Genomic DNA, 17,589 nt, shown 5'->3' on the forward strand with positions numbered 1-17,589 from the left:
ATTTTTCATGTGACTCCACATTTTTCTTGTTCTTTTTTTTAATTGTTGTCCAATCAAATTGTGTCACCTAACATTTTAATTAATAAAGGGATAATATATAACTCTTTTTTATACCGTATGTTTGACATCATTATTTCTTTCAAAATTCATTATAAATTCATAAGACATCTGAAAAATATTTCGTAAAGTATTACGAACGCATACACACTTAAAAATTTCATCTTATAACATCAAATTCACTAAAATACTAAAGCAAAAATTTGTATGTTATATGTTAAATAACCTAATTAAAATAATATACCCATATTATCAAATACAAGTATAATTTTTTTTTTTAAAATTTTTTAATAAGCACTTATTTATTTGATATATAATAAATTTCTTAAACCTGCTTAAGCTCCATCTAAGCGCAAATGGGAGGTTTCAGACCGCTGTCTGATTAGTGCCTAACATAGCTGGATTAGCACCATCTGATGTTAGAATACTAAATACGGCACTGTCGGTCTAGATCGAGCTCCTCTTCCGTGGAGCAAAGGAACAGTGTTTGGCTTGTCTGTTTGTTTTGAATGGGTGTCCTTTTTGGATAACAAGTGGTTGGATTGGATGGAAAATCATGGCAGGTTAAAAAGTAGTTGATTCAACGTTGGATAGTCGGTTTGAGCGTCGGATAGCGATAAGGTCGGCTGTCGTCCATCGTTCCTGTCCAAAAAAATAATATCCCACATTTATCATGTGGAAAGGAAGATTTGGTGGTTACTGGTTACGTGTGCGTATATTACATGCTTAAATTATGGATAATTAAATGTTATGTACAAAAAAAACATGTTCTTATACTTACAAACAGGACCTTGGATGTAAGGGAGAATGTTTTTATCAAACAATGAACTCAGCGACAAGTTCCTTATTGTATTTACAAGATTATCAAATCTAAAAACAAATTGAATCGTCCTTAAGACGTTTCGTACATGAGCCTCTTCAAACAAAACTTATTGACATCCAATAAAGGGAAACCATGGGCCATTTTCTTCTCCGATATGAGTTTTGCTCACGTCCCAAATGAATTCAAGGACGTATTCAAAAAAGAAATTTGATCATCAATAGGAATGGTTGACCCATATCAATTAATTTTTAGAATATATACTCATACAAATTACTATTTCTTTCTACCATACCATCTAATATTGTTATTGTAGTGTATAAAATTGTATTGTAATGCGGGTTAATTTAATATAGATTAATATAGATCAATCTACAATAGTATCATCATATTCTTTTTCTATACTTAATAGCATGGCGATACATTTATACGAAACTTGTACTCCGAGCACATGCAATGGAGACGGAGACAGTCAAGTGAAATCCAATCCGCGAAATAAGAGGTAAGCATATCACGAAGAGTAGTTTAAACGGTTGGAAACAATCACCCCATTGTCCATCCGAGGAGCAAACCCGCCCCGGCAAGACCCAATCCCACCGCGAATGCAACAACGCCCGTGTTAATTTCGGACCTTCGTCTGCTGCCCCGTTTTCCGGCGTTTGAGAGTGACACAAAGCTTCCAATAGCTCGGCTTTTGTTCGTTCGTCTTCTACATCATTTTGGGTTTCAACCTCATCCCTGCTGAAACAGATTACCAATTGAGATCACTGAATTTCCAAATGTTACTAAATGAGTGAAAAATATCAAGGCTCGTGGAGATAAATAAGGAAGGGAAGTGGTTTTTGCACTCCCCTTTTCTCTAGCCTTTAGATTGAATAAATCAAAGAATTGAGTAGCATAAACAAAGGGATGACAGCAGAAGGAGATAACGGGAGCATGAAAACCACCACCCAGACAGAAACATGGCATATTACTCTAATTATGGGGGAAACAGGCAGACATTTGTAATGAACCGATAATCCAGCATAATTTCCCTAAGTTAACACCTTCGTCCTTTTTCTTTCTATTCAAGTCTAGAGCTTCAGTTGATGAAATCTCCACACACACGGGTAAAATATGATAACATGGAGTGATCCTCTAAACATACAAAAACTTGAGAAGAATTGCCCTTTTTGTGTAAAAGGAAGCTAATAGACAATTTACACGTTGATCCTCGACCCGCATGAAACTTAGACATAAAGTTCTTTCGATGTTTTTGAAATTTATTTAATGCTGCATGAATACCAGATGATAGTGGCCAGCTGCCAAAATAACTATAAAGTAAAAGATACAAACCTTCTAGGACTGCCTGACTCATGTGTTGAGTAAGTTGAAGTAAAGCTCGCCCATGTATAAGTGTCCATATTGGAGAAACCCATTTCAGGCCCTTCCTACGTTGCTTAATCTGGGGCCGCGGGAGATCACAATTCTCGATATGTTCAAGTGACTTCTGAGCAACCAAGGAAGACAACTCACCTTGACCTGCAGAGCGCCACCAGGGTTCATTTTTCTCGGTTCCCACCCACTGGGATTCCAAACTGGAAGACATTTTCTTGGGTTCTTCAGAGCTCAAGCAGTTCGAAGAATCCAATTTCATGAGATGATCATCTGAGTACCGCCCGGGTCCTTTTTCTTAAGAACTTGTGGATCATTCCCAATTCCAGCCTTGAGCTCATGCATTCCCTTATTCCTGTCACTTCTTGTATGAGTGACAGAAACCTCGTGCGGCTGCTCCACAAAAGAATTGGCACTATTCTTTATATCATTTTGAGTACTCAAAACCCCGTTGCACTGATAATAGTCGCTTATAATGGGAGTTTTATGAACAAATCCGGAATTCAAAACTTCAAGTTCAGCCTCCAGAACTTTAGCTGTTCGTAAGTAAACTCCTCCTGAGGCCCACAGTTGGGTTCCAGGTTCAACCACCACTTGGTGTTGGGTGCTAGTTCAGGACTTGGGTTATAAGGCATGCAATCTGGTTTGATGTTCTCAGGTGCAATATCAGATTCTGCTTTTGAGGAAGATGACGACGGGTAGGAAGAAAATCTTGGAGCGCTCCTCGCATCTTCTTGGACAAAACAACAGTTTGCTCTACGCTGCCATGCAGTCTGTGCTCCTGCTGCTGCCATACCTTGTCTATCTGTAATCAATTTTACAACGAAAAAGTACGCTCAGTGAGGCATCTAATTTGAATGCGTAATTAGGAATTCGAAAGCTTTTAACTTGTCTAACGTAGAAAGGCAGGAACATATAAAGCAGAAACAAAGACGCAAATTCAGACGATCTTATGTAGAGGTGCAACAAAATTAGCACTACAACCTCATAGAGTCACGGAGGACACAAATGATTGATGCTTTCGACATAATTTCAAGACTCAAACTAGTAGTACAACTACAAGCAAAACCAAAACAAACATCAAGTCAATTATATTCAGTGTTTTTAACTTTTAACTGGAAATCTAAGCACTCGTGGTCGTGGGCATAGCAACATTGGCTAGAGCCTAGAGGCTGTGCACCTTAATTCGAGTCCCTCTACCGTAATTTAGATTAGTTTAAAGTAGAATATCGCTCCTAAAAATTAGGAATCTAAAATCAAACCAGATTATATAATTGAATACTCTACGATAATTTAGTACACACACTGAAGACCTAATCAAAATTGACATATACCAAGTTAGTTCGTGCTATATATATTCTGTTACTGTAAGTGGAAATTGGTCTCAGATTCATACAGAAACGTCAATTTTTTTATAAAAAAAAGATGGAAAATTTACACCAAACCCAACTCAAATCACTCCACAAAATTTTAAAAAATCAAATGGAAACTAGAAAACCCCATTCAAAGAACAAAGATTGAGCAATAAAGCACTGAACTTTCATCTGAAAATTTTGAAAACAAAGAGAAAACTACCTTAAAAAGGAGATGGGAATACTGGGTTTGACATACGTTTTCTGAGATCCGGAAAAGAAGATGCAGACGACAGAGAGACCTCCTCCTCCTCCTTTCTTGCCTCCTACATCACCGTCGCTTGCTTGCTAGCTATAATATTGCAAGTCGGTAATATCCGTTTACAACTTAAAGGGTATACATATCCAGAAATACCAAAGTCTGAAACTTTGTGCGAATTCATTTGAATGGAGTAGTACGTTGTACTTGTACAGAAGATACCAGGTCCTAATTTTGGTGGGAAATTACATGTTCGTTGCCTCGTTGGTGGGAAATTGACTTAGTTATCGCCATTGTTATATTTTGTGTCAATTACACAATACCATGTAATTAAAAATTAATATTTAATATTATATAATTAGCATGAGATGTTACGTAATGATGCTTATAGCACCCCCATCACATTCTGTGTCACTCATAATTGCTACGGAAAATCATTATTGGTGACACAGTGATTGAGGACGAATTTTAGATTTGTATTTCACACGCCATGTCATGGTTCAATTCCTGGTGTTGATGAATAACATGATGGTGGTCAGGGAAGACTGAAATGTCTCTGTGACTCTTCTTGATCTTTGAAAGGGTAGACTACCGCGACAAAACCACTAGCCAATCCTTTTTTTTTTTTTTAAAGAAAAGAATAATTGCTATATAAAAGGAAACTAACATTTAATATTGTATTATTGACACGAAATGATACGTAACAGTGTACCAATGACTCTCCATTAGTGGTCCTATAATTGGATGTGCAATTCGCAATATGGCATCCCATTCGATTTGAAGTTTCCATTTGGATGTCATTTTTGTGCTTCCTTTTTGAAAGGGACATTAGACTTGTAATCTTGAAAGTTTGGGTAGTATTTTAGCAAATTGGTAATTTACACATGGGGCCAAGGTGAGGTCATAGATTGTCCTTTTGCAGAAATAGACGTGAAGAAAAGATCTTACCATCTACCGGACATGTCATTAATAATGCGGGTTACGTTAGTTGATTGAGAGTAATGTGTTTACCCATTATATTTAGACTGATTCTCATTTTCCGTAGATTGGAGTATGATTAGATCAACTAATTAAGGGTAATCTAGTCACTCCTCGCAGTCGAATTCAAATCACCCTTCTTATAAATTTGGGTATGATTAGTTGTTCTTTCAAAAATAAGACTCTCTATGGATTCTGCCACCTCTTATTTTTAACACGATATTTTATAACATTGATACAAAAATTGATGGAGAGTCTCACTTCCTATTGTAACTCACTATCAACACCCAAATTATTGAGAAATTTTTAGTTGTGACGGGAATATGGATAGTACATCACGTGTTTTTATGTAAATGGTGAAAATTTTTAATTTTTAAGTTATTAACCTTTTAACACATATATCCCACTATTTATACGAGGACACATGATCTACCATCTCGTGTAACGATCATAGATCCCTCCAAATTATTGTTGTCTGACTTCATGAACGATGCCCGCCGGAACTATCGGTGCCAACAAAATTAAAGTTTAGATTATAAAGATTACTGAACGAATTAATCGAAGTGCAGACAATCTTTTCTGCAAAGGGAAAAGTCGTTTTTCCTCCCTAGTTTGTCCAAGTAGAATACAATTTTTTTCAAGGTGATCGTTACCTCCTCGCTCTCGGGACCGAACTCTTTCTCTTGGATGCTCAAAACCCTCTTCAGGTGACCGAGTAACGATTCGTCGTCCTTCGTTAATCTGGTTTGAATTGACACCAAACAGACGAGAGCCTCCGCTGTCAAATACATCATTCATAACTCATCAGACGAAGAACAAATGTGAAATGACACTGTAATTTATTTGAGCTTAAGGAAAACGACAACATTACCAACGGGAAGGGAGTCCCTTTCCAAATGCTTTTTCATGAATGCGCAAAGCCTCCTGGGCAAGCTGTTCATCTTCTTCATCCCGTTTCAAATGGTAGAGCGTAACGGCGAGGTGCAGCATTGGGAACGTGATGGATTGTTCATCAGGCCCCACTGTCTTTGCCAAGATCTGCAAACTTGCCCTCAGCAAGCGCTCAGCCTCCACATAATTCTTTGAGCGTGAATGCGAAGTTGCAAGATTAATAAGGTGTCGCTGAGCTCGGGTCCTCTTTACCTTTATGTCTCTCTATGATCATCAGACATTCCTCCAGCAGCTCTCGGCCTTCCTTTCCTCTACAAGCACCTGTCAAATTCATATACTAAAAGAGAGAGAAACTGTAGGTTTTACGGTTAGAAAAAATTACATCATCTACCAAGTGTACCCGACAACATCTAGTCAAAGAGTAATAACTAAACAACCGCCACTATCATACAACGGCAGCACAATATGCTTTACAGAAACTTATGAAATTAGCTTTGAATAATCGCAATGTTCAATTATCTCTTTTCTATATAAAGAGATGGCTTCATTTGCATTTCCTTAATGAATTAGAGCCTTGAAACTGAGAAGCTATTGAGAGAGAGAGAGAGAGAGATCAACATACAGCACACACACAGAGACAGATTGCACACTTCACATGGGCCAGGGAGCACATAGTCATTCCAACTCGTCCATCATTTTCTCCATATAATTTTTTGTATATGTTCAAAACTCTGAAAAACAACTAGAAAGAATGAAAGTGATCAAACTCAACCGGCTAAGAACCAGCCAGTGCACAAGGAGCAAACTAATCCATTCTACAAGGAAGGGGAAAGCAATTAAACCTTAGAAAAGGAGTTTCTGCCTCGGTAGACTTTCCTTCTTTATGAGCAACTCCACTCTTAAAAAATGAGCGGACCCAAAGTTCATTTAATCTACCCAAATGAATAGTAATTGACTGCAATGAATAATAATTGGCCAAGTGTATCTTCACCCCTAAAACTAAATAGCCTAGTCTATTTTATTAAAATATTATTATAAAATAATAAAAAAATATTATTTTATTTGTTATAAATAAGCAAAAATTAGAAAGATAACCTTTATTAAGGACAGAAGAGAAGCAGATGCAAAATATCACACTATTTAGTTTTGTAACTATAACACAAAAAAGATTGCAGGAAAAAGAGGAAGGGAGGGATACTTGTTGTAAAATTGTGAGAATGAATGCCCACAGTAGTGTAATTGTTGTTATGTGATGTTTTCAAAAAAAACAATAATAATGTAATTGTTGTTATGTGAAGTTTAAAAAAAAAAAAAAAAAAACAATCATTTCACTTTTGGTTTGTTACAGATGTGACACTATATAAAAAGCACTCTGTGTGTGATTACAATACACAGAAAAGAAAAGAAGTGAAAGCAATAATATCAATATCTCTCCCTTCCTCTTTTTCCTGCAATCTTTTTGTGTTATAATTACGAAACTAAATAATGTGATATTTTGCATCCGCTTCTCTTTTGTCCCTAACAAAGGTTATCTCTCTAACTTTTGCCTATTTATAACACGTTATCAGCACGATTCTCTAACCTTAACCAGTTCTCATCTCCCTTCATTGAAAAATGCTTCATCCAAGGATTTTATTATTATTCTTCATCATCTGCCTCACCTGCTTGATGTATCTTCGCCAAGATCTGCTAGCATCATGTCTGCTCCTAGTTCTCAATATAACAATTACTTATATATTTTATTTCTTGTTTGGTGTAACTCTTGACTACTAACCTAGTGTTTATTTATGTTAATTTTACTGTGATCAACAATGGTGCAGTACAATCGCCCATTTTGAACTGCAAATTTAATTTTACTGCAATTTTAGGTGGTGCGATATAATCGCCCACTCTGCACTGCGTATTTAAATTTTCATGCTACTTGAGTGGTGCGGTATAATCGTCCACCATATGCTATATTGTTTCAATGAAAGCGGTGCAGTACAATCGCCCTCCTCATTAATCATTAAATCTCGAGCCTGAAGTTTCAAGTGCTTATCATTTTGGTCTGAAAATCAAAATGAAAAATTTGTAACAACTAGAAGTTCTAATACTACATTCCTCCATAATACATATTATTGCAAGTTCTTACACATCTCATTTTTTTTTAAGAAAAGAAAATAGCGATCTGGGAAGAATTATCTTACCTAGGTAGTGGATACCAAGATTTATCTAGAGGCAGGGAATCTTGGAGAAACTATCAAGGAGGAAAACAATGCATCATTTCAAGATCAGGCAAAGACCATGATCTTTATCCGTTGTCACCTTGATGAATGATTGAAAAGCGAGTACCTAAAGGTTGAAGATCCATTAGCCCTTTAGAAGGCATTGAGAAATAGATACAATCACCAGAAAACAGTGATTCTTCCAATGGCTCGTTATGAGTGAACACACATAAGGATCCAGGATTTCAAGTCGGTTGTTGAGTACAACTCTGCAATATTCAAAATTAGCTCCGAGATGAAACTTTATGGGGAGACCATCACTAAGGAATATATGTTAGAAAAGACTTTCAGCACATTTCATGTCTTCAACGTGCTCCTATAGCAGCAATATAGAAAGCAATGTTTTACTAAGTATAACCAGCTGATATCGATGCTCTTTGTGGCTGAACAAAACAATGAACTCCTGATGAAAAATCATCAATCCCGACCTACTGGATCGGCGCCATTCCCAGAAGTGAATGTTGTTTCCCTTGAAGTGAAAACTACATCCTCTCGTGGCAATAATTACAAATAAGGACGTGGCCACATGCGAGACTGGTGGAACGGGAAAGGTAAGAATCATGATGTCCAGTTTTATAATCAGGGTCCAAAGTATAATTTAAGTCCAAGCTTCAAAAATGTAAATCGCCACAACGGTAAAACTCATATGAATAACACTCCTAGAAATCTTGAAAGAGCCTGTCATAGGTGTGGTGGCAATGGGTATTAGGCGCGTAAGCATACTTAAAACTATATCAACAATCTGAGCAAGGTTTTAACGAGGCAACTAATGTTGATATGTGGGCATCCAAGTGGGAGAACTGTAAAATTGTGAGAATGAATGCCCACAGTGGTGTAATTGTTGTTATGTGATGTTTTTCAAAAGAGAAATAGTAGTGTAATTGTTGTGTGAAGTTTTCAAAAAGAGCAATCATTTCACTTTTGATTTGTTACGGATGTGGCTCTATATAAAGAGCATTCCGTGTATAATTACAATACACATCAAAGAAAAAAAGTGAAAACAATAATATAAGTACATCAAACAAAAATGATTCAATCAGACCAATACACTTCATTCCCTCTATCCACAATGAAGTCTAACACATCCAAATGGGTTGTGTTCAATTGCCCTGATAAATTGCACAATGGATCAGGTACATCCATTGGTTTAGTCTGGTGTTTTGGAGTACGACAAATATGCGCCAAATGTTCATTGCCACCACACCTATGGCAGACTCCTTCAGGATTTCTAGGAGTGATATCCATATGAGCTTTACCTTTATGACTATTTACATTTTTGAAGCTCAGACCTGAATTACGCCTTGGACTCTAGTTGTAAAACTGGACACCATGATTATTGCTTTTTTCGTTCCACCGGCTTCACCTATGGTCACGTCATCGTTTGTAATTATTGTCACGAGATGATGTGGTATTCACTTCAAGGGAAGCATCATTCACTTTTAGGAATGTTGCCGATCCAGTAGGTCGGGGCTGATGATTTTTCATTAGAATCTCATTATTTTGTTCAGCCACAAGGAGAATCGATATCAGCTGGTTGTACTCTGTAAAGTCTCGCTCTCCATACTGCTGTTGCAGGAGCACATTGAAGGCATGAAATGTGCTAAAAGTCTTTTCCAGCATATTTTCCTTAGTGATGGTCTCCACACAAAAGTTTCATCTGGGAGCTAATTCTGAACATTGCAGAGTTGTACTCAGCAACCGACTTGAAATCATGGATCCTTAGGTGTGTCCACTCATAATATGCCCTTAGAAGAATCAGCGTTTTCTGGTAATTGTATCTATTTCTCAATGCCTTCCAGATGGTTAATGGATCTTCAACCGTTAGGTACTCGCTCTTCAGTCATTCATCAAGGTGATGACGGATATAGATCATGGCCTTTGCTCGATCTTGAGAAGATGCACTATTTTCCTCTTTGATAGTTTCTCCAAGATTTCATGCCTCCAGATGAATCTTGGTATCCATTACCCAGGTAAGGTAATTCTTCCCAGTAAAATCCAGGGCAACAAAATCAAGCTTTGCCAAGTTCGCCATTTTCTTTTCTTAAAGAAAAATGAGATGTCTAAGAACTTGCAATAATATGTATTATGGAGGAACGTAGTGTTAGAACTTCTAATTCTTACAAACTTTTCATTTTGATTTTCAAGCTAAAATAATAAGCACTCAAAACTTTAAGCTCAAAATTTACATGATTAATGAGGAGAGCGATTGTACCGCACCGCTCTCATTGAAACAATATAGCATAGGATGAGCGATTATACCGCACCACTCAAGCAATAGGAAAATTTAAATATGCAGTGCAGGATGGACCATTATACCGCACCACCTAAAATTGCAATAAAATTAAATCTGCAGTTCAATATGGATGATTGTATCGCATCATCTTTGATCGCAATAAAATTAATATAAATAAACACTGGGTTAGTATTCAGGACCTACACCAAACAAGAAATCAAAAATATAAGTAATTGTTATATTGAGAACTAGAAACAAACATGGTGCTAGTAGATCTTGGTAAGGGTACATCAAGCAGGTGTGGTAAATGAGTAAGCAGAACAATAAAATCCTTGGAGGAAGCATTTTTCAACGAAGGGCGATGAGAACTGGTTAAGGTTAGAGAGTCGTGTTGATAACATGTTATAAATAAGCAAAAGTTATAGAGATAATCTTTGCTAAAGACAGGAGAGAAGCGGGTGCAAAATATTACATTGTTTAGTTTCGTAACTATAACACAGAAAAATTGCAAGTACAAGAGGAATGAAAGGATACTGATATTATTGCTTTCAATTTTTTTCTTTGTTGTGTATTGTAATCACACACGGAATGTTCTTTATATAAAGTCACATCCATAACAAAAAATGAAATGATTGCTCTATTTTAAAACTTCACACAATAATAATTACACATTATTGCTCTTTTGAAAACATCACATAACAACAATTACACGATTGTGGGCATTCATTCTCACAATTTTACAACATTATTTTTAATTTCTGACATTTTCTTTATTTATAAAAAAAATATCATTAATTTCTGACATTGTATCTATTTTTTTTAAGTTTTTTAGCCGAAAAATCTAGACCGTTGATCTAAAAATCAAATGGTCCAGATTGTACCGCGTCATTAGCCGTTGGGTTTGAATTTCAAATTTATTTTTACTGTTGGAAATTTAACAGTCCAAAAAACTAGCCGTTGGAAATCCAACGGCCAAGGCTTAGCCACGTGGCCCAAGTCCCGCGCCTCTTTAGTGCGCCTGCCACCTTGTCGGGGACGCGCGGCCACGAGTGCGTGTTCCCACGCGCCTGACGCAAAATAAAATTTGTGTTGTCCATTGACATCATGTTATGACGCCAAATAGGCTGGTTCCTACCTCAACCCATTTTGGGCCGGCTTACAAACTAACTTGGACTTTGGGTCGGCTTACAAACTAACTTGAACTTTGGGCTGACCTATTTTTAAGGGTGGTGGGGTTTTTTTGGATGCCAGCTTATTTTTTTAGGCTTTGGGCCAGCCTCCTTGGACTTGCTCACGATTGCCGAGGCCGAATAAGGGTATGACCAAATCCTCACTTTGAGCACCTCTGCTTGATTCTAGAAGAGTTATTGCACTATTGTAGAATTCTACTGCTTTTGAAGTTTTTCCGATGGAGCTGAGAACTTTTGCCATGCCCAAAATTGGCGTGGTAGGAAAAACACTATTTTTCCCTGAAGAAAAGATGGCAATAACCACTCAACAAACACACAAAAAAACTCCAATCTTGCAGGCAGCAATCAGTGAAGCCACAATGGAATCGTGCAAAGTCACATACATCATGACTTCATTTTGTGTAAGATTATGCCCACTAAATAATACTCGATGCACAACATTATTATAACGCATTTTAAGGAGATCGAGTAATTTGACCACCTAGTATCATTCACCAAACAAGTCTTATAACCCAATTCGGAACAGCCAGCTGAGTTACGAGTAGTAAAAGCTCCAAATTGACAAGAGAGCTTACCGTATATGTTCTCCATGTTACTGACAGCCCTCCTGTATGCAGACATTCATTTCTCAAACATCCCCAAAGTTGAATACATGCTCCCCATGTGCACGAGGACTGAATCCAGAAGCGGTTCACCATCCTTCAGACTGTCAACAACTTCATTCAACTGGTCGTCCATTAAAATGCACCAACAAAAAGGAGAGCAATAACAGCTTACAGACGGCAATGGGAGAGAAAAACTATACATGCTTTCCCTAGAGAAGGAAAAAAGAAATTGCCATAGCCTGTAGGGAATCAACAAATTTCAAGTCGCCAATAGCCATGTATCCTAGAGCTATGATGTCAATGGTGGCAGCTTCTTCAATGCCTCTAACGCCGCCATTCATCCTTTCCTTCACAGCCTCATAAGTGGCTTGAAGTAGGTTTATACCATCATTCTTGTTCCCCATCATAATCAACCTTTGAATTCATCAAGTAACTCTTGCAATTCTCTCTCAAAACTTTTCATCCCATCCAATCTATTACTTGATTGCTTAAGAGAAGTTCTGAACCTGCTAATCATTAAAACTGGTTTAGGGTCATTGACTCATCATTTTGAGATGAAACTAAGCGCTCATTCGGTGCCTAGGATTGGATTTGATTGGATAACTCACTAGATTCAAGGTATGTCATCGAAGAAATGAATATTTTTTTCTTATTACTCGTGACGTAAACTTAACACTTCCAGTCCCCACAAAATGGTAGGATATCAACCAACACCTCATAACTTATCCCCTCCAATTCCTACACAATGAAAAACCTTTCATTTCTTACTTCAAAATACATGGTGATTCTTATGAGTTATTCAGTCGAATTCATTCCTAAGCATCAAACAAGCCCTCAATATTTTAGAAACTGCACTCAGCAAAAATCAGTAGAAACTGCATAGTTTTTCACCTTTGAAAGTGCTTTTCTTGGGCTGCCAGGTTTCCATCCAATGAGCCAACAGAAGCAAAAGTTCTGCCAGGTTTCTTGGGCCCTTTTCTTTTGGGCCCTCACTCTAACTAGTCCGTTCGTAAAACCTTATTTTTATAGTAACCCCTAACAAAAATAGGAAGGCTTTCTTGTCAAAATAGTATTTAAGATTGACATAACTCCTTATTTGGTTCCTAACAATGAAAATAGAGAGAAGTGGTCCCTGAGTTTGTCACTATAAATCATTTTGGTCATTTTGAAAACATTTTGTCAATATTCTCTTGAAGTGGAGGGACATGTTTGACAAAAATACCCTTAAAAAGGTGATCACGTAGTCGTTCACGTGATAATTTAACAAGGATATTCATATTCACAAAATGACCTAAATAATTTATGATGGACAAACTGGGGAATCACTTCTCTCGATTTTCATTGTCACGGACCAAAGAGATGAGTTATGTCAAGCCTAGAAAGTGGCTAAAAGGCCAATTGAGAGCTATGCCCAGGCACGATGGTAATAAACGTATAACAAAATTGCAAAACACAATGATTTACATAAAACAGGTTCATCGACCACTAATACAACGTTATATGTTAGACTGCCTTTGTATGGTGACCCAAGAAACCACGACGGTAAACCCATTTTATATAAAGTCGATTGTCGTATATACCATGTTCACATAATCTGGAGGAGGAGGAACCATCTGTTTATTGAAAAGTGGTTTTGGCATCAAAACTGTATGACACAGAAACAAGCATTTCCACCACGGGCAACTAAAAGTCTAATACTATAGATATAATGTCTTCAATTTTACGAAGGCATCAGAAAATACAACAATTATCCCACAAAAAACATAACGTTGAGCCCCTCGACGTTCTGAGAGGTCGAAATTGAAAGGTACGGTGTCCAGTGTTTATGCAGCTCGGATTTTAACTTTAAGAGTCCATTGAACCTTCCCCGGCGGCAAAGAGATGGACTTAGGAAGGCGCAGTGTCACCTCATACTCTCCCACGGTTAACAAAGGAGATGGGAGATGGACGTTTTCGGGTAGAATTTGCACGGACAGCTGCCTTGCCACCTAAACCAAAATAAACTGTATCAGCTAAAAATAGGAAAGAGAGAAAATTTGAGGGAAGCTTAAATGCATAAAGAACAAACCATATACCTCGGCCACTATATCCTCGGTTGTCACGGGGGATTTCAATTCTATAGGGTCCTCTTTTGTTGCACGCGCACGGAACTTTTTAAGGTCGATGGGCCTCCGCAATACCTGTAAAAGTTTGTAAAGTTCAGATCACCCCTATATGTAAAGCTAAAGGTTTAAGTTCTTGTATGCATCAGAGATTCAACCAGCTTTCGAAATTATAGTTTCACATCCCACTTTAAGAAGAGAGCTTAACTACATTAAGAAATCGAGATCAACGACAAATTTGAACGAATTTCAGTTCATACTTCTAACAAGCATTCTATACTATATCAAGCATTCTATTAGTCTATAAAAAACAACCACATTAGTGAACATAAACCGGCATATGCATCCCTCTATGCTTCAATCAACAATTAAAATATATAGAAATAGGTTACGAACCAGACGAGCATTATCCAGGATTTTCGCCGCCTTTTGATATGCTTTCTGCTTAGCTTCCTCAGACACCGCAGCAACTACTTTAACCTCCTCAACCTCTTCCTCTACTTCAAGCAGGGAGTTCTGAAAAACATCCACGACAAGCGTTACTGAATCAAACAAAACAATGGTAACAGACGAACATTTATAACACAATCCATCCAAGAACAAAGTAAAGAACCTTGCGATGCTCTTTGATGAGATACGCATACTTGTCAATGTTTGGGACAGCAAGCAATTTTGGCATCAAGTGGTTGCGAAAATACCCCGGCGCAACCTTCACCGTCTCACCGGCTTTACCGAGCTTGTCCACGCTCTAAATTCATCAAATTAATCCCACTAATCAAATTTAATCATTCATTAATCAAAATCCAACACTAATTACTGAGTTTATGGAGAAATGCGCACCGTCGTTAGGATAACCTCCAAATGTCGGAATCGAACTCCTTGAGAAGCATATATCAGCGGATTCATCATCCGATCCGAGCCCCCGGAGCTGTGGATGTTGGTGTCTTTAACGATTTGACGGAGGACATTTCTGCCATTTCGCAAATACGCCATTCCCAAACTTCTTCTAACCTAATTTAAAGCATTTAATCAGAAACCGTACAGAAGAGAAAATCAATTTTGAAATTATTTTCCTTCGGTTTCTCGGAAACCAAACAGCGATGCGTAATTAATTTCACGGTGATGAAAAGAAAAACAATGATAATTAGTATTTCGAGAGAAGAATACGTACCGGCTACGGCGATCGAGTAGCGAGATGTGGCGGCAACGACGGTGGCGAGTGGGAAGGGAGAAAGGGGTTTAGGGTTTTGGTGCGACGGGGTCGAAAGTCACAGTGGAAGAGTGAAAATTGAAAGAAAGGGCCCAAGGGGGGAGAGAGATTCAGAATCAGGGGTTTAAAGCCAATTGTCTAAAACACCCCTGAAAATGAAACGAATTTGCACTCTCACAAAGTAAGCATCCAAAGGTCATCTCCAACCAACCCGGCCAAAGTGTCATAGAGCTAAAAATAACTCGGAATGACATAAAAACCGTCTCCAACTAAGGGTTAGGCCAAAGAGTTTGTGGGCTCCATCAGGCCCAAACCCCCAAATCAATCCAGCAGGTTGGCCATTTCCAGCCAGCTAGCTAGCCCTTAGCCTAGCCTTCCAATGCCATAATGTCAAGCTTGACATTTTGCAAGCCCTCAAGCTCTAAACTTAACATTTTGCCAACCAACTAACCAGCCCTCTAGCACTAGAATGTCAAGCTTGACATTTTGCCAGCCCTCAAGCTCCAGAATGTCAAGTTTGACATTTTGCCAGTCGTCCAGCTAGGCCCATTTGAATGTCAACGGGCTACTTGGCGTCAGCATGACTCCAGCTAGCAACGGCTAGCTAACGTCATGTTGCCGTCAGGTTACTGTTCGAATTTGATTTTTTTTTTTTTTTGACGAATTTAAAATTTGCACAACCAATTACATCTTGACACGTGGCACTCAAAATCCTATCCGAAAATTATTAAGATTACATAAAGATAAGAAATCTGGAGAGTTACTCACATTAGCAATACGTGTCACTCGAAATCTCATCCAAAAAATTATTGAGATTATATAAAGATAAGAAATCTAGAGTCTTATTCATTTGGCTACAAGTGACACTCAAAATATGTCTGAAAATCTTATTTTAATATGGTAGTTTAATTTAATCAACCATATTAATTTAACTAAAATAATAAATTATGTTTGGTCTAGGGCCCTTTGGCCCCCTTGGTTGGGGAAGGTTTTTTGTCAAATAGTTATATTTGGGCTATGACCCCTTGGCCCCTTCGGTTGGAGATGATATAAAATAAGGAAAACTAATGAAAATGGTTTGAAAACTTTGAGTTTTAACGAAAATGACAAAATAAAAGGTAAAGTAAATAGTACCATGATTGACTTTTTAGTGTAAAAATGTGGTTTTTTGTTAAAGTGAACAGTATTGGGAGCTTTTCGTTAAAGTACCCTATAAAATATAGCCTAGCATTGTTCATTAAAATATAATTTCTTGCAGAGCTATAGGGCTAAAATGAGCCATTTGGCCCTTCGATTGGCCTAACTCTTAAAAATTTACACAAGTGTTGCTCTTATCACATTTTTCATACCACAATTGTACCGGCATCCTAATAAAAGTAGAACTCACATGTGTTGGTGGACTTTACATTTTTTCAATACTATGTAGTTAAGCACTGCATAAAACTTTAAAATTTTAACAATGTTTTTTTTCTCTCTAATAAAAGCACTTTTAGAAAACAAGCTTATAAGCATAAGTGCTTACAATTCTTTTGTGTATTCCTCTAAAAGACCACTCTAGACGGAGATACTAAAAAAATTTGATGTAAAGAGACATACACATTACTCTAATCAATCTGCCGTACTCATTTCTACAACAGAAATGTTTCGTATTTTTATCTTATTAGCATTATAGAGAGATTCGAACTTGAGAGCATAATCCTAATGCAAGTCCAACAAGAACCAAAGTCAATGGGTACGATGATTGTGTAACCAATAGTGGACTAGTAGGACCATTCACAAGGTCTACTCGGTGTTTAAAGGCCAATGAGATTTAGTGGTCAAGTCAATCGCAAGACAGACTAAATGAAGCATTTCAACCTCCCTTTGTCACTACTGTGTAATTTACCAACATAAAAAATCGAACTCAAAACTAATTGTGTTGAATATGGACCTGAAATTTGCTCCAACCACTGAGATACCCCTGGTGGTTAAGGACAATGGAACCAGATCCCCTCCAGACCCTTGTAAACTGAGCCTCCTAAGCAAGGGATCCGGACCATTGAAATTTGATCCAACAGCCACAATTATTATAATTTTTAGAGGAGCCCCTGTTTGTAAATGTTGGATTAAATTTCAACGGCCTGGATCCCTTGTTCAGTAGGCTCAGTTTTATTGGGTCTGGAGGGGATCCGGTTCCAATTGCAGTACACCAATAGTAGCAAAGATTCATTTCAAAAGTGAGATACAGTTAAATTTGATTTGCAACACTCGAATA

The 17,589-nt window shown here is 37.6% G+C and overlaps 1 protein-coding gene across 2 annotated transcripts; it reads right to left on the bottom strand.

Moving 5' to 3' along the window:
• Positions 1-13,620: 13,620 nt before the first annotated feature.
• LOC137735028 (uncharacterized) lies at positions 13,621-15,431 on the bottom strand. Of its 2 annotated transcripts, none has more exons than XM_068474387.1 (6): positions 15,297-15,431; positions 14,966-15,131; positions 14,739-14,873; positions 14,522-14,641; positions 14,099-14,203; positions 13,621-14,011 (listed from the first exon to the last, which is right to left on the bottom strand). In XM_068474387.1, exons 2-6 carry the CDS (start codon positions 15,116-15,118, stop codon positions 13,847-13,849), a joined length of 678 nt encoding a protein of 225 aa, XP_068330488.1. In that variant the 5' UTR covers positions 15,119-15,131; positions 15,297-15,431; the 3' UTR covers positions 13,621-13,846. The 2 variants fall into 2 exon arrangements, with proteins under 2 accessions (XP_068330488.1, XP_068330487.1); XM_068474386.1 differs by having other exon boundaries at positions 14,966-15,136; positions 15,297-15,424.
• Between the last annotated feature and the right edge of the window lie 2,158 nt (positions 15,432-17,589).

The sequence above is a fragment of the Pyrus communis genome, chromosome 5 (genome assembly GCF_963583255.1).
Source record: "Pyrus communis chromosome 5, drPyrComm1.1, whole genome shotgun sequence".
NCBI classification, from domain to species: domain Eukaryota; kingdom Viridiplantae; phylum Streptophyta; class Magnoliopsida; order Rosales; family Rosaceae; genus Pyrus; species Pyrus communis.